General features: G+C 41.7%; 2 protein-coding genes across 4 annotated transcripts in view; one reads left to right on the top strand and one right to left on the bottom strand.

The window, feature by feature from the left end:
* The window catches only part of RNF115 (ring finger protein 115), a 73,102-nt gene extending 70,419 nt beyond the window's left edge, over nucleotides 1–2,683 (bottom strand). The window contains exon 1 of one of the 2 annotated variants that reach the window (XM_005677766.3): nucleotides 2,499–2,683. In XM_005677766.3, the coding sequence (XP_005677823.3) occupies nucleotides 2,499–2,600 (102 nt within the window). In that variant the 5' untranslated portion in view covers nucleotides 2,601–2,683. The remainder of the gene's footprint in view (nucleotides 1–2,498) is intronic. The other variant, XM_018046006.1, reaches the window with a different exon arrangement.
* On the top strand, nucleotides 2,606–16,420 carry POLR3C (RNA polymerase III subunit C). Of its 2 annotated transcripts, XM_005677744.3 has the most exons (15): nucleotides 2,606–3,089; nucleotides 4,075–4,241; nucleotides 4,844–5,099; nucleotides 5,210–5,395; nucleotides 6,440–6,528; nucleotides 8,533–8,637; nucleotides 8,768–8,860; nucleotides 10,811–10,891; nucleotides 11,125–11,176; nucleotides 11,670–11,730; nucleotides 12,171–12,321; nucleotides 13,368–13,469; nucleotides 13,579–13,628; nucleotides 14,051–14,200; nucleotides 15,710–16,420. In XM_005677744.3, exons 2-15 carry the CDS (start codon nucleotides 4,095–4,097, stop codon nucleotides 15,789–15,791), a joined length of 1,605 nt encoding a protein of 534 aa, XP_005677801.1. In that variant the 5' UTR covers nucleotides 2,606–3,089; nucleotides 4,075–4,094; the 3' UTR covers nucleotides 15,792–16,420. The 2 variants fall into 2 exon arrangements, with proteins under 2 accessions (XP_005677801.1, XP_005677802.1); XM_005677745.3 differs by lacking the exon at nucleotides 8,768–8,860 and having other exon boundaries at nucleotides 2,947–3,089.

Here is a 17,012-nt window from a genome sequence, read left to right on the forward strand (position 1 = left end):
TAGGATGGCATCACTGACTCAACGGACCTGAATTTGAGCAAACTCCGGGAAATGGTGAAGGGCAGGGAAGCCTGGAATGCTGCAATCCACAGGGTCGCAAACAGTCGACAGGACTTAGTGACTGAACAACAACTCACCAGGGAGGAAGGCACAGCTCTTGAGGCACTAGCCTACTATCCCCCTTTGCCTGGTAAAGTAATAAAGCCACTCTTTCCTTCTCCAAAAAATTTAATTAATTTAAAAATAAAATCCAAGTTTAGTATTCACTAAATTTTACTAAAACCATTTTCACTGTAAACAGGGAATCATTTTTAATAAAAAAAGAAAATTCCTAAATCATTATTCACTTCTAGAATGAAGACGTTTTTGAAACCTAACAATACCACTGAATAGTATTTTCATTCTTAAAATCTCAAAAAAACTGAGTAGCCATTGCCCTTTTGTGAAGAACACTTACAACAGAGAAATCTCCATCTGTAGGGGTTTGTCCCTCTTTGCACCAGAAATAGAAGGACAATGAAATCTCAATTCTTATCAATGGAGAAGTCCTGACTTAAATCTGCAAACAATCACGCTTGTTTACCGTGTTTTGCATGATAATCTGCCAAAACTGGTTTCCCCTCTTCCCCAAAGTCTTCTGTTTCTAGGGATGGCTTAAAAGTCATTTCAGGGAGAGATTCAGTTTTCCCTGGCATCTCCCCTGTATATAGGAGGTATACATGTTATTAAACTTCTTTCTCCAGGAAAAAATAAAAAATAAAATTCCCTTCACGATTTCCCCCTCATTTCTTAGTATCTCCTTTCTAAAAGAAATTTGTCTTCTTATCTGAGAGGATCCAAATCAAAAACACACGAAGTTGAGATAGATAGATCGAGATTAGCAGTAAGGAGCAGTATGGCAAAAAGTTGCTGCTGCTGCTGCTAAGTCGCTTCAGTCGTGTCCGACTCTGTGCGACCCCAGAGACGGCAGCCCACCAGGCTCCCCCGTCCCTGGGATTCTCCAGGCAAGAACACTGGAGTGGGTTGCCATTTCCTTCTCCAATGCATGAAAGTGAAAAGTGAAAGCGAAGTCACTGGGTCGTGTCCAACTCTCAGCGACCCCATGCACTGCAGCCCACCAGGCTCCTCTGTCCATGGCGAAAAGTAAACACAGCCAAAAGGCAGCAAACAAAACTAAAACAGCATGTAGATGAAACTATGACTACAAAATTGGGGGTGGGGCAAATAGTGAAGAAAGAAAACGCTGTTAAGAGCCTGAAAAAGCACAACCTTTAGGCAAAAAGGCTATATACCTTTAGGCACTTTTTCCCTGGCCTCCATTGGTGTTTCTAAGAAATAAGATATACAGACACACTTTAGTAGGCTTTCTTACAGATTTTATCAGAGACGCTGCAAACACTGAGGGAAGTTGTTAGGCACCCTGACTTAAGGCTGAACACAGATACTTCTAAGGAGAAAAACAATCATAACTAGCTAAAGATGACTGGCCAAAGGCAGGATTAACATTCATCCTGGTGGGTCTCCCTGTGGTAGATATAGCCCAAGCCAAAAAAGCCTGTGTGGTTTGGGTGTTTAGCTGGCGAGCTTGCTGCAGAAGCACTTTTTTTCACAGCCATAGCACTACCTCTCTAGGGACTAACAAAATCTGGCAGAGAGTAGTGAAAACTAATTTTACATTAGATGATGCAGTCCCCAGCATTCTGTCCTAGATCTTTTTTATTAAGCGAAGAGAGAGAGAACCAGAGGAGGAAGGGTGAGTAAGGCAGGTGGTGCTAAAGACACTGGCAGCATGACAATCAAAATATGCAAGTTGAAACAATATGTTCTGCCTTCTTCCTAAAGCCATTTCCTTCAATAGTGATAGGGAGCGCAGGCAGTCTGCAAGTCATTAGCACACTGCTGTTTTCACTTTCAGAAGAATACTGGAAACCCCTGAAGAGCAAAATCCCCCTCTCCATCCCAGTTACCTTCCAACCCTCTCTTTCTCTCCGCGTTTTCTTGCTTCCTTTCCTAGGGACGACCGAATAAGGACAATTCTCAGCAATCCGCTATTTTGCTTTAATGAGAAGAGGGAAGGGGGGGGGGGGATCTAGTAAAAAGTGGAAAAGGAATAAAGGGGAGAGGCAACAGCGGAAAGAGTATGGAATGCAGGAAAAGAGAGGTCATCGTGGGAAGGAGACAAGGTGAAGAAGAGTGCATGAAAACAGGCGACGTGTCAGAAGAGAACTTGCTAAATAAAGAAGGCAAAAAAAATTAAAAATGGAGCGCGGGGGGCGGGGGGGATGGGAGGAGCTGGTCAAGACGGGAGAGAAAGTGAAGGGCAGGTGGAACATCCGAGCGAGAGTTGCGGAGCCTGGGCCGAGACGCCCGGGCAGCAGGGTACTTGAGAGACCGATGTCAGGTGAATCGGGGTTGTGTGGGAAGCTTAATCCCCACTCCAGGCCATCTGGGAGAGGAATCCGGGCCGATGCCGGAGGGCAGAGGAACCGGGCTCTTACCGGTAGTTTGGGGCTGACCTCGCCCTTGCAAAAGTGGCAGAAAAACCGGTGCGCGGCAACCGCAGAGCCCGCGCCGGCCCCGGCCGCTGAAGCCTCCGCCATTTTTCTCTTTCGCCACGGCTGTCCGTCCGAGAGGGCAGCCGGCCGGTCTTTCGCCAGGCCGCTGGCTCCCGGCTGCTGTCGCCTCCTCTGCCGCCTCCACCGCTTCCTCAGTGCTGCCAGCCTCTCCAGAGCCCGCGCGAGTCACGTGAGTCCGCCCGGCCCACAGAGGCGGTGGCGCGGCGGCTGACCCCGCGGCCCGCCTCCCAGAACCAAAGAGGCGCAGGAAAGAGAGTCCGCCCGCCGGCCGGCTTTTCAAACAGCCCCTCGTGGGTCCTCCAAACTCCCAGCGAGAAGAAGGAAAGAGCGTCCCCGGAAACCACCGAAACGCTGGGGTAGATCGGCACATGTTTTTCCTCTTCGCCGGTCCTCCTCGGTGGCCGTGCTCCTGCGCGAAAGAACCTTGGGCTCCCCCTCTGCCCGGGCGGTCAGCGGGAACCTCACAAAGCAGTCGTGGGGAACTCGGCGGCGTTACTTTGCATTGACCCCGAGGTTAGTGGAAAATGCTGTCTGAACGAGGCAGCCCTGTCTCTGGACCCGGGCATCCACTCCGGAACCGGAACCAGCGGGAAGGGAGTGAAGAGCCAGGAGCCAGGCTCCCTAGAAATCCTTTTTCTAGGATGGCAGAGGGTCTGGGAATGTGTCCCCAAAGACCTGTGGACGGGGATAGTGAAGCTGAAAGGCATAGTCTTGGTTGGCTTCTGAGGGATTGGGAGAAATAGATGAACACACCAGTGTTTGATAGCACTTGTGATTATATAGTCAACCATGTCTGTTTCTTTTTCTGTCTACTTAGTCAAGAAATCGAAATTTCAAAATTAAATACTGCCCTGCTAACAACATACTTCATCTCCTATCTGAAACACCCTGTTGAAAAGCTATCATTTACCTCCTAACTTACTTTGCAAAGTTGTCATTGCCTGTTCACTCCCAATAGGAGTGAAACAATGACGTATAGAATCTAAAGTCTGTGACAGATCGCAAAACCATCTACACCCAGTCTTTCAAGAAAATTAGAATCATACATGATCCCATAAAGATAAATCTCATATACATAGGTTTCCAGTCTTCTTTTTCGATGCATGCATGTGGGGATTTTTTCAGTAATTGAACTTTCCTCTACATTTTGCTTTGTAACCCGCATCTTTCAGTTACAGAATAATTTCCTACACTAATACATATTGTATTGTGAATGTTGGCATAGAATTCCATTGTATGCATATACCATAATTTATTGAAATAATCACTTATTAGGTTCCCAGAATATCAGTATTCTGACGTGACATATTTTTATCATTCCCTTGGAACAAAATATCTAAAACAAAAGAATTAGGTCAAAGAGATGCAAGATTTTAAGGCTTTTGGTATATCTACTGTCAAATTGCCATCTAGAAAGAACATGAATTTACATTCAGCAGTTCTGCTCCCAACATAAAAGAAAAACTTCCCATCATACTGTTGTGTTTTTTTTTCCTAGCTCTGAGACTCCTCAGCATAATGACTCAAGCAGAAATTAAACTGTGTTCTTTGTTGCTCCAAGAGCATTTTGGAGAGATTGTAGAAAAAATTGGAGTCCACCTAATCAGAACTGGCAGCCAGCCCCTAAGAGTTATTGCCCATGACACAGGAACATCACTAGATCAGGTAAGTTTGGATCACATCAATTTGCTTTCATTTCATTAATTTGTTTTACCTACCCTTTAATATTGTTACTGCCTGCCCCACAAGGACAGAGGAGCCTGGTGTGCTGCAGTCCATAGGGTTGCAAAGAGTCAGACATGAGTAAGAGACCGGATAACCCCACAAAATGGAAAAGAGCAAAGTCTGCCCTAGAATCAGAATGGTGTTATTTGAGAGGAGAGAGAGATTGAGACATAGGGCCCAAGGTTCTGCTTCTCAAAGTGTTCTGGCTCCTTGTGGCTTCTTAGGCAAATCTTTGCTCCTCCTATCCCATACTTCATTTATTCATAATGAGTCTATTAATCTCAGTACTACATTTTAGGAATGAGAATAATATAGGGAAAGTAAACTTTACTTTGAAAAATAAAGATTGGCGGAAATATGAACATCATAGTAAGGAATCTTCCTGATTTTTTCCACTGACATTCGATTCTTACTAACTATTCCAGTGGTGAGAGGGAGCAATTTGCAGCTGTCTCTTGATGTTTAGGAAACTGTTGGACAAAACTTGCCAGCAATAATGAACTGCATCTTCAGATTTTTCTTCTCTTTTATATCCTCTCTAGGTAAAAAAAGCCCTTTGTGTCCTCATCCAGCACAACTTGGTGATATATCAAGTGCACAAACGTGGCGTGGTGGAGTATGAAGCCCAGTGCAACCGGGTGTTGCGAATGCTTAGGTATCCCCGGTACATCTATACCGCCAAAACACTATACAGTGACACTGGAGAGCTGATTGTTGAGGAGCTGTTGTTGAATGGCAAAATGACAATGTCAGCTGTTGTGAAGAAAGTAGCAGATAGGCTCACAGAGACTATGGAGGGTCAGTACTGTATCCACAGCTGTTAACAAAAGCATAGGTTGACTGGATGCTGGAGTGAACCCTTAGCTACCTGAGGCCGTCTCATTTGCCTGTTTCCTCCTGTCACACAGATGGCAAGACCATGGACTATGCCGAGGTATCAAACACATTTGTGCGACTAGTGGACACACACTTTGTGCAGCGTTGCCCCTTGGTGCCTGCCACTGAGAATTCAGATACTGGGCCACCACCCCCTGCCCCCACTCTTGTCATCAATGAAAAGGACATGTACCTGGTTCCTAAACTGAGCTTGATAGGTAAGGAATTTTGACCCTGAGATCTGTGACTTGCCCTAATTGTAGATTCTTTCTTGAACGTTTCATAGTGATTATTAAATGAATGTTTTCATTGTTAACCAATGAAGCAGTTACCAAGGATTTGCTCTATGCCAGATACTATGGTATAAAGTGATGAAAAAAACATTATGGTCCCTGCCCTTATGGAGCTTGAGTCTAGTATAGGAAGCTTACATTAATCAGATAGACTCATGGATATATAACTAACAAATTGTGATCAGTACTATGAAGGAAAAGTATGAAAAGTGTGTTAGGAGTGTTATGAAAATATATAATGGGATCAGATTTACCTGGGAGTTTAGGGCACATGCTTCTTTGAGAAAATGGCATTTGAACCAAGATTTGAAGCAGAAGTAGGAGCCAATCAGTGAGGTAAGGTGTGAAGAGGTACAGAAGATAAGCATTTTTGGCAAAAGGAATTGTTTGTAGTGAGGGAAAAAACGGTATATTTGAGGAATTAAAAGAAGATCAGTGTAGTTAAAGCATAGAGAGCAAAGGAAAGAGAGCCATACGATAAGGTTCATGCAAGATCTCATAGAGCACTTGATGCATCCTAGATGCGAAAGAAAACTACTAAAGGATTTTAGAGGAAGTAACATGATCTAATTTGCATTTTAAAAATATGTTTCTGTCTGCAGAAAGGATGGGGCAAAGGTAAATGTAGACAAACCAGTGAATAATTAGGCATAGAAGGGATGAGGAAAACAGAAATCAAGAATGACATCTGGCTGGCGTAATGGAAGGATGAGCATACCATTCACTGTGAAAGGAAGCCTTGGAACAGGAGCAGTTTGAGGGAGAGAGACTATGAGTTTCTTTTTGAACATGTTGAGTTTCAGATGACTTCATCATTAACTTGAATTTCTTGTAGTTCCTCCGTCTCAACATCTCTTGCCTAGAGGCCACTACAGATGTCTTTGGGATAGCGACACCTGCTGTCACCTTCCACAATTTCCTGTCATCATAGGAGATGTAGCCTATCAGTGCAACTGTTCTGTTTGGCAGGGAAAGGTAAAAGGAGGAGATCGTCTGACGAAGATGCTACTGGGGAGCCCAAGGCCAAGAGACCAAAACAGAGCACAGATAACAAAGAGGTAATGATGCTTCTGGACTTGGAGTCCTCACCCTGAGTCCTGCCAGGAAGAGCACTGAGATACCAAGCCCCAAAGAGCTTCAAGGTTCTTGGGTTGAGAAGTAGTGGGATTATGAACTTCATCAAATGTTGGCCAGGGACAGACTAACAAAGAGGCCACTCCATTACTGTCTCTATCCTGCCCATTACTGTCTCTCTTCTGAGGCTTAACCTCATTGGACAGAGGTAGTAGCTTATGCACAAATAAAGGGCTTAGAAAAAGTTCAACTTGATCATTGTGGCTGGAAGACCCACAGGGATGCGTGGTCACAAATGAGTCTAGAAAGATACGTGTAGGCCTGAGCTCTTACATTCAAATGCCTTCTCAGCATCCCTATAAAGATGTCTAATAACCATCCCAAAAGTAGTATGACTAAAACAGAGTAATTGATTCTCATTCCTAGCTATCTACTCCCTCCTAAGCTTTCCTCATCTTAGGAACATCACCAAGACCAATCACCTTGGATACCATTTGCTTAGACCAAAGTCCTGGGAACCATCTGACCTCACAGTAAAACCTGTCAACCCAATTTCTAAAATCAATTCAAATCTGACTGTTTCTTACCATTCCCAGTAACCTTAGTCCAAACCACTATCACTGTAGTCAAGACTTCACCAACGCTCTCCTAAGTGGTCTCCCTTCCTACTTTCATACCTACATAAGAGCCAAAATGACTTGCTAAATTGTTCTTTAAAAAAAAAAACCCATCACTGATTTTTGACTCCTTTAATAACTTCCCACTACTCTTAGAAGCAATCCAGATCTTTACCATGGATTATTATCCCTTACATGAACTAAGACTTGGCATGATATGCTGGAGACAAGGCTCTCCAATCTCAGCTCTTCCTTCCATCCCTCAAATAGGTCATACGTGCTCTTTCTAGTCTTTTGGCTTTCGTCCCTAGGATTTCTTCTGCTTCAAATACTTTCCCTCAGATCTTCATGTAGTTGCCTCTTTTTCATCATTCCAATCTCGGTTCAAATGCTGTTTTTTAAGAGCTCGAGCACCATTGCCCACTCTCTATTCTATTCTCTACCACATTTTCCCATTTCATCTTCACAGCATTTAAAGGTAGATGAAATTATTTATTATTTGTACTCCCAATAGACTATAACTCTTTGAGGACAATATCTTGACCCTGGTACCTGGAATACTAGCATAACATCAGTAAATATTTTTTGATCGACTAAGAGGTTTATACTTCACTCTGAAGATAAGGGGGAGTCGTTGATGAATTTTAGACAGGTGAATGAAGTAGCTAGATTTACGATTTAGAAATGTTACTATAGTACCGTGGTTCATAACTTGTACAACTTCATGGATGCATTTCAGAGAGTCTACCTGTACTTGTTCATCTGTACAATTTTCTATAGAGTACTCATAGCTTTTTTCAGATTCTTCAGGGGGATTGTACCCCAAAAGCTGGAAAAGCACAGCTCTATGAGAAACGGGGAGAACAGTGCAAAAAGAAAAAGATTAAAAACAGAAAACCAAATTATTCTCTTTTATAGTGTTCATTTTTAAAAAATGAAAATTAGTTAGGAGGCTACTTACAGTCATTCAGATGAGTCAAGATTAGAGCCTAAAATAAGGTAATGACAGGATAAAGAAAAGTAGACCTCTGATTGGGCTTTCCTTTGTGGCTTAGCTGGTAAAGAATCCGCCTGCAATGTGGGAGACCTTGGTTTGATCCCTGGGTTGGGAACATCCCCTGGAGAAGGGAAAGGCTACCCACTGCAGTATTCTGGCCTGGAGAATTCCATGGACTCTATAGTCCATGGGGTCGCAAAGAGTCAGACACGACTGAGCGACCTTCACTTCACTAAATCCACACAATTGAATGGTTTTTTTCTCCACCCAATTTAGTCACTACTGTATAGGAAAAGGAACAGTAAAATCCAAACTCCTCCTAGAAAACTTCATTGTATCTAAATGTTTCTTTCTAATACTTTTCTCCTCTTCAGCCCATTCCAGATGATGGGATTTATTGGCAAGCCAACCTTGACAGATTCCATCAGCACTTCCGTGACCAAGCCATTGTCAGTGCAGTTGCCAACAGGATGGATCAGGTGATCTCTAAGTGGGTGGGACAGTGGCTATCAGGAACATTACACTATTTACCAGATGTGGCCACTGGCATGTAGCCAGAGCCCACGCAGCAGAGTGAATTCTGAATTCCAGTTCACTGTTCAAACCTAGACCAGTAGTGAGATTGTGAGGACCATGCTCCGGATGAGTGAGGTCACCACTCCCTCTGGTGCCCCCTTCACCCAGCCACTGTCTTCCAACGAGGTGAGCTGCATGCTTCTTATACTAGTTTTCTGACTGACTCTTGGATGTTATAATTATTAGATGTAGAGCCTGGGATTAGGTTAAGGTCTGGACCTTGAAAGAAAGGGTTTTTGCCCTTTGAGGTGGGACAGTGATTATCCCCAGGTGGTAGGTAATGAAATATTTGGTCTCTTGGGAATTCAACCTTTAAAAACCTAAACCACTATTTTAGTCAAAGTACAAGTAATTCTTTTTTTTGTCATTTTGAATATATTTTATTGAAGTGCAGTTGATTTACAATGTTGCATTAATTTCTGCTATACAGCAAAGTGATTGAGTTTTATATACACACACACACACTCTCTCTCTCTCTCTCTCTCTCTCTCTCTCTCTCTCTCTCTCTCTCTCTCTCTCTCTCTCCCTCTCTCTCTCTCTCTCTCTCTCTCTCTCTCTCTCTCTCTCTCTCTCTCTCTCTCTCTGCTTTTACATGTTCCTTACTGGTTTATCACAGGATATTGAATATAGTTCCCTGTGCTATACAGCAAACCTTGTTGTTCATTCATTCTATATGTAATAGTTTGCATCTGCTTATCCCAAACTCCCAAGCCAAACCCTCCCCTACCCACCTCCCTCTTGGCAACTACAAGTCTGTTCTCTGTAAGTCTGTTTCTGTTTTGTAGATAAGTTCATTTGTGTCATATTTTAGATTCCACATATAAATGATACTGTGTAGTATTTGTTTTTCTCTTTCTGATTTACTCTACTTAGTATGATAACTTCTAGGTTAATCCATGGCTGAGTAGTATTTCGTTGTATATATATGGTACAGATTACTCTTAATTATTCTAAGTATTCACTGTTTGGAATCTGAGCTTTAGTGCTCAGGATATTATTTGGCTGCTTCTATTTGTTTTTTCAGTATATTTTAATTTTTTAATGTTTTGTTTATTAAGTTTTGATTGAAAAAATATTTAATATATCAAATACTTTATATTGTTACTTTTTAACCATACCAATATTTATCCATATTAAATATAGTTGTATTTTTACAGTGTTTAAATTTTAAGTTATTATATAACAAAAATTTTAATGTAAATGTTTTTCTGATGACAAAAATAATTATATGACTGGTATTTAGAAATTATAGTTATTTTTCTAATATTTATTTATTTAGCTGCACCAGGTCTTGGTTGCTACACGTGGGATCTTTGATCTTTGTTGCAGCATGCAGGATCTTTCACTGCAGCATGCAAACTCTTAGTTGCAGCATGTGGGATCTAGTTCCCTGACCAGGGATTGAACGTGGGCACCCTGCTTTGGGAGCACAGAGTCTCAGCCACTGGACCACCAGGGAAGTCCCTAGAAATGTATAGTTTTTCAAAGTTGTGGTTCCCCAAACTTTCAGAAGTGGCAGGCAAGTATCTTATAGATGGTAGTTACATGGGTATATAAAATTATCAACACTCATCAAACTGAATCCTTACAATCTGTCCTTCTTGTATGTAATATACTCTAGTTTAAATACATATGTAGTTTTGGATAATCCCAACCCCAGAGATCTTTGTCAGTAGTTTGATACATATCTTTATTCAGACTTCTTATACATAGTCTCACTTAAATGTAGGTATATGTATATTTTTTAACAAAAATTTTAAAAGGGATTATACTCTGCATACTGTTCTAAACTTGCTTCTCTCATATGACAGTATATATAAACTTCCTTTTCATGATCTGTCTCATTCTTTATAATGGCCATATCACATTCCACTTAATGTGGCCATGCTGTACTTAATGAATTCCTTATTATTGGACATGTGAATTCTTTCCAGTTTTTTACTCTTACCAACAATGCTGCTGTACTTTGGGACATTTTTATACTTGTGATATCTGAAATTAAAACATCTTTATTTCAGCAATGTCACCAGTTCTAAGTTCCCAAACTCATTTTCACTGTGTCTTTTTGCTCCATAGATCTTCAGATCCCTCCCTGTTGGCTATAACATCTCTAAGCAAGTTCTTGATCAGTATCTCACTCTGCTGGCAGATGATCCAGTAAGTTTTTTTTTTTCTTTTTTCTGTTGTGTTTAGAATTAATTTCTGCCACTGATAACTGGTAGCAGTCTTCTGCAGCTGCATTCTCTACCTTGCCAGCTCAGACAATTTCTCTACCATCACCTGATGGGAGAGCTTCCTCCTACCAACTCGACCAGATTTGCTCTTCTGGAAACAGAATCATTGGACTTTCCATTCAGATAACTCAAGTTCTCTCTCTCTTTTTTCAATAGCTAGAGTTTGTTGGAAAGTCTGGCGACAGTGGTGGAGGAATGTATGTCATCAGTATCCTTATTGGTGGTTATTTCCTTAACAGTCAGGCAGCCTAAACTATGAAACAGAAGAGTGACTTTAGGAAAGATTTGATGATATTTAGTATACTAAGTGTGGAAGGGAATGGCAACCCAGTCTAGTATTCTTGCCTGGAGAATTCCACAGTCAGAAGAGCCCAGCAGGCTACAGTCCATGGCGTTGCAAAGAGTTGGACACGACTGAGCGACTAACACACACATATAGTATACTAAGTAAGTTAGAAAATTGAACTAAAACACTGATGATAAAGAAGTAAAACAGACTTTTAACCAACTAAATTTTACTTAAGCAAAACCCTGACTTAAGCACCTTTAGTTAATTAAGGTTTTGAAACACATAACATAAATGAGACTAATGTGAAAAACAAAACAGTATTTAAATTTTAAATTAAATACTTGGGAATAAAACTAAGAGCACAATATCCAGGCCAAAACATTATGGAGTGACCTTTACTCTCTACATAAAGACCTGCATAAGGCTCTAGGATCTCTAGCCACGGCCACTCTGGAGTCTGTCGTACAAGAGAGGTAAGGTGGTTACCCTGAAAGGGTTGGGGGTCAGATAGTTCCTTTCCACACCCCATTTGAACAAGTGATTTGATCACTAGGTAACCAACCAGTATAGGCACACCTTGGCACATCTTGCCCCATTTTCCATTGGACTACTATGGATCCCATCTATTACTGCTCTTTACCCTAAATACCCTGCTGCTTAATTCCCAGGGATGCCAATTCATCAGCCTTCCTAACACCTTTCCTTACAAATGCAGGAACTGAGGCATTCGAGTCAGCAGTTGGTGACTCTTATGATTAGCAGTATTGTCATGATCAATGGAGTTAGGAAGGATTCTCTGATTACTGTTCCTTTCAGGTCCTTGCTCCACACATAGAACTAAACAACCCTCTGTGACTAAAAACTAAAGCTAATTTATGTTGGCATGCCATTTGCTTTCTTTATTCCTTTCCAGATTTGGATCTCGCTGTGCCAGAATATTCCGTCTAGTTTTACAAAAGAAACACTTGGAGCAGAAGCAGGTAGAAGACTTTGCAATGATTCCAGCGAAGGAGGCAAAGGATATGCTTTATAAGATGCTCTCAGAAAATTTCATATCACTGCAGGTAACAGTAATTGCCAACCAGCAGAGGTAATGGATGAGAGAAATTGCTAAAGCAAATATTCTGAACCTCAAACAAACTCTGTATCTGTCTTTGAGACAAAAGGAAAAAAAAAAGATTGACAAAGACATAGCAAGCACTTGCAAGATAACTGTGGAGCTTTATCTGGCCTTGTGAAAAAGAGGCAAAGCCAAGAAATTACCCCAGAATCACCGTACCTTTTTTTCTTTAGCTCCTTGTTCCTATGATTTATCCTTTCCTCAAGTCTTAAGTTTATTACCGGTCAGTCTATCAATAGCATCTGTTGGGTCCTCACTGCATGCAGAGCTATGTACTCTACCCTAAAAGGAAGTAAGATAGAATGGATTTTGGAATCAGAGTCACAGCTCCGCCTATCACCCAGTTACACTAAGTAAATTACCTACCGTCCTTTTTCCCACCTACAAAATGGTGATAGATGGAGGTAACAGAAATAATATGCTGCTGCTAAGTCACTTCAGTCATGTCCGACTCTGTGCAACCCCATAGGCAGCAGCCCACCAGGCTCCCCCGTCCCTGGGATTCTCCAGGCAAGAACACTGGAGTGGGTTGCCATTTCCTTCTCCAATGCATGAAAGAGAAAAGTGAAAGTGAAGTCACTCAGTCGTGTCTGACCCTCAGCGACCCCATGGACTGCAGCCTTCCAGGCTCCTCCATCCAGGGGTTTTCCAGGCAAGCGTACTGGAGTGGGGTGCCATTGCCTTCTCCAGAAATAATATAGTTTGTTGTAAAAATCAAATGCAGTCTACTTGGCACATAAGAGATGCTCAGTAAATGTTAAGTGCCTTCTCTTTCCTCCTCACTCAGGATGTTGACAATCAAAGGAAAAAACAGGACATCCCAGCCCTCCATATGGCTGATTATGCTATAAACACAGATGCTATATGACTGGGGAAGAGGGAATATAGGTGAAAGAGAGGGCTTAGTAACTCCAGATGGCATAGGTATTTACTTTGCCAGTTCTGAAGGAAAGTATAATGTCTCTTATTTTTCTTTTTGTGGACAAATAGGAAATTCCCAAAACACCAGACCATGCCCCATCCCGGACCTTCTATTTATATACTGTGAACATCCTGTCAGCTGCCCGAATGTTGCTGCACAGGTGCTACAAGGTAACTCCTCCGCATTCCCTCTACAGAGCTGTCGCACCCTCACGCCCCCTTTAGTTGTTTTGCCTGAGCTACTTATGTAGAACTATGTGCATTTCTTCTCTCTCCTCAGAGTGTAGCCAACTTAATAGAAAGGAGACAATTTGAAACCAAAGAAAACAAGTGAGTAGCATTTTCAGCTGAGTAATTACATATTTCAAGGCCAAAAAGCTTATGGGGAAATTTCCTACAGAAATGGAAACCAGTAGAGATAATAACCTGTCTGGTTGCACTGAATTATTGGCTTAGGTTGGCATAATCATGCATTCATATACATTTTTGTCAGATATCCCCAGTGAAATAGTTCTGCAGATTAAATTTATGGGCAACATATAAACTGGCACCAAACTTTAAGGACAAGTGAGAAGCAGCAAGAGTTTCAGGAATAAAGTCACATTTCTAATTAAACTTGTAGAAAACATCCTTAGAGAGTGACATTGTCCACTTTGACCAGGAACATGGTAAAGGGGGAGATATGCCCCAGGTGTATGAGATGAAATCTCCAAGGCTAGGGGACATGCCTCAGAGTTGTGTTTTTCTGACAGGCGTCTACTAGAAAAGTCTCAGAGGGTAGAAGCCATCATTGCATCTATGCAGGCTACAGGCGCAGAGGAGGCGCAACTGCAGGAAATTGAGGAGATGATCACAGCCCCCGAACGCCAGCAGCTAGAGACCCTGAAGCGCAACGTCAACAAGTAAGCCTCACAAACTTCAAAGCTCTGGTTCAAAATGCCCTCCAAACAAATCCACTTTGATGTCCTCCCACCCCTCCAGTATGAGCAAACTGAAACTCACTATCTTCCTCCTCACCTCAATTAACAGAATTTAATCCACCTATTTCCCTAAGCTCAAATTTCTGAAGATATTCTCAGCTTCTCCTCCCTCACCTCTCTCTCCTCTCCTCTTTCCTCTCTTTCCTCTCTCTCCTCTCTCTCCTCTCTCTCTCTCTCTGTCTCATGTTCACCGCAACTCTTGATGTTACTTCAGCAGAGGTGTCCCAAATTTGGCCTTTCATCTTGCTCTCCATGCATGCCCTTCTCACCTTTTTCCAAGACCTTTGCAGTCACCTCCCCCTTCAAACCATTTCTTATAATGCTTTCAAAGTTAGTTTCTTTAAAGGGATTGATAGTAGCACTCTTCTACTTTAAATGCTTTAGTGACTTCTTGTTTACAGCATAAAGACCAGCCTCCTTGGCGTAACGTACAAGTCCTTTCATGGTCTCCTACTAGCCTGTCCCTTCTTCCTCATTTCCTTTCACTCTTCACCATAGACCTTCATAGAGATTGCTTTGAATCTGGGGAAGATTGCCATCTTAATGATACTAAATCTTCCAACCCATGAATATGAAAGGTCTTTCCATTTACTTAGTTCTTCCTTAATCTCTTTCATTGATGTTTTCAGTATTCAAGTCTTATAGTTTTTTTTTGTTAAATTTATTCCTGTTTATTCTTTGTTGATGCTGTTTTAGTGTTTTCTTAAATTTCATTTTTGAATTGTTTATTGCCAATATATAGAAATAGAACTGATTTTTGTGTTTTGATTTTATATTCTGCAATTTTGCCTATTCATGTACTAGATGTGGTAAGTTTTTTGTGGATCCTTTGAGTTTTTTCTGTCTGTAGGATTATGTCATCTGTGAATTAGAAATAGCTTTACTTCTTTCTTTTCAATCTAGATGCCTTTTGTTTGTTTTTCTTGCCTAATTTCCAGACTAGAACTTCCAGTGAAATGTTGAATGGAAGTAAAAAGCAGGCATCCTTGTCTTGTTCCTAATCATAGAGGGAAAGTTTTCAGTTGTTCTCCACTAAGTATGATGCTCAGATGGGTTTTTCATAGATGATTTTTATCAGTATTATCAGTAGAAGCGGTATTCCCTTCTATTCCTAATCACTTTCAGCCTCAGCCACTCTCAGCTTCTATTTTAAAATACACTAGGTCCTTTTACACCTGTGCCTTTACCGTGTGCTTTTTCCTCCTTGCAAATTAGACTATAACTTCTCCTGGGACAGAGGTGTTGTTTTTTTGAATCCTCATCAATTTCCACAGTGCCTAGCACACACAAGATGCTTGGTCAATGGGAGAATGAGCTATTAGTTCTCTTGCTTTCTGCCCAGTACTTTCGAGGGTAATCAGTCCAGCCTCTAATCTTAAATGTGCTGATAAATGTTCAGTCTGGACAAATGCTCTCATTTATTTCACTCAGGTTGGATGCCTGTGAGATCCAGGTGGATGAAACCATCTTCCTACTGGAATCATACATCGAGAGCACCATGAAGAGACAGTGACCCAGAAGAAAAGTCTTCCTCCAAAGATCTGAGGGGATTGGAAGGAAGAATAAAGGAGTAGGAGAAGATCCAGATTCTGTGCTGACATTCCCTCTCCCTACCACCCGGAGTACACCAGAAAGAGTGTGACCTGTCTTTTTTTTAAGTTTGCTGATCCTGTTTTAGAACCATCTTTATATTCTACCCTCATCAAATCCTGCCAGGAGAAAGAACCTTAAATCAACTAGATTAATCACCTATTAGATGCATCAGTTCCCACCGAGAAGTCAGCTAAAGCTGTGTTTGAACATCCCTGACAATGAGAAAAACTTCTTCCTAAGCTTTTTATCCCATTTTCAAAAAGCTGCACCTGTTCTTTACTTTGTTAAACTGTAATATTAAACACACACACAGTGTAGAGAATGTGAAAGACTACCATGGAGAGGGGGATAAAAGCTATTTTTAGGGCTAGCAGGTGGATTGGCCCAAGCAGTCATACTAGAATCTATGGATAAATGTCACATTTGCCAGCTCTGGGCTTCTAACACATCTGAAATTATGTGTGTGAAACTTAGCACAGTGCTTGGCATATGGTAAGCACTCAATAAATCACTGCCTTTCTCTTCACCATTATTCCTAAAAACTGGCAATTGTAACTTCCCTCTCTCAGTACTGTGGATAGATGACTAGTTGGTATAATTTGTCCCAGCAGCTTCATTTCATTTAAAGCAGTTAGGTCCTATTTCATAATCAGTTCAGTTTGCTCCTGCCAAGTGTTAGTCCTAATTCATTAAACATTGGAATGCCAATTAACTATAGAGACAATACACAAAGATAACTCTTAATACAATACCATCTCTGCCTTCAAGACACCACCATTTTTGAGCACAAGTTAGTACTAGAATGCAAAGACCCTCGAGCACAAACGTAATGAAAGGAGACAAATAAGTACAAGGATGTGTTGGGGGGCTGTAGTATAGACGTGAAGGGGGAAAGGGTCAGGCAAGAAAGGAGGCAAAGAGAAGTGACACAATCTGTATTTTGAAAGATAGGGATTTACCAGGTGAAAGGGGGAAAGACCCCAGAGGGAAGCAGACCCTGTTTCTTAGGGGGAACCACAAATAGGATATGACTAGAAAATGGCATAAGTCCTGCCAGAAGTGACAGGCAGGAGCAAGAACTGGTGGTTCCTTGCTGTGCTGTGGTAAGTAGCTTAGCTTATCCTGCGAGCACAGAGAAGCA

Source organism: Capra hircus, chromosome 3 (assembly GCF_001704415.2).
Source record: "Capra hircus breed San Clemente chromosome 3, ASM170441v1, whole genome shotgun sequence".
NCBI classification, from domain to species: domain Eukaryota; kingdom Metazoa; phylum Chordata; class Mammalia; order Artiodactyla; family Bovidae; genus Capra; species Capra hircus.

Excerpts from the sequence above, each read along its gene's own strand:
- POLR3C (XM_005677744.3), top strand. The coding sequence starts at position 4,095 with ATGACTCAAGCAGAAATTAAACTGTGTTCTTTGTTGCTCCAAGAGCAT. Across the intron at positions 4,242-4,843 it reads CAGGAACATCACTAGATCAG|GTAAAAAAAGCCCTTTGTGT; the intron begins GTAAGTTTGGAT and ends TATCCTCTCTAG. Across the intron at positions 13,629-14,050 it reads TTTGAAACCAAAGAAAACAA|GCGTCTACTAGAAAAGTCTC; the intron begins GTGAGTAGCATT and ends TTTTTCTGACAG.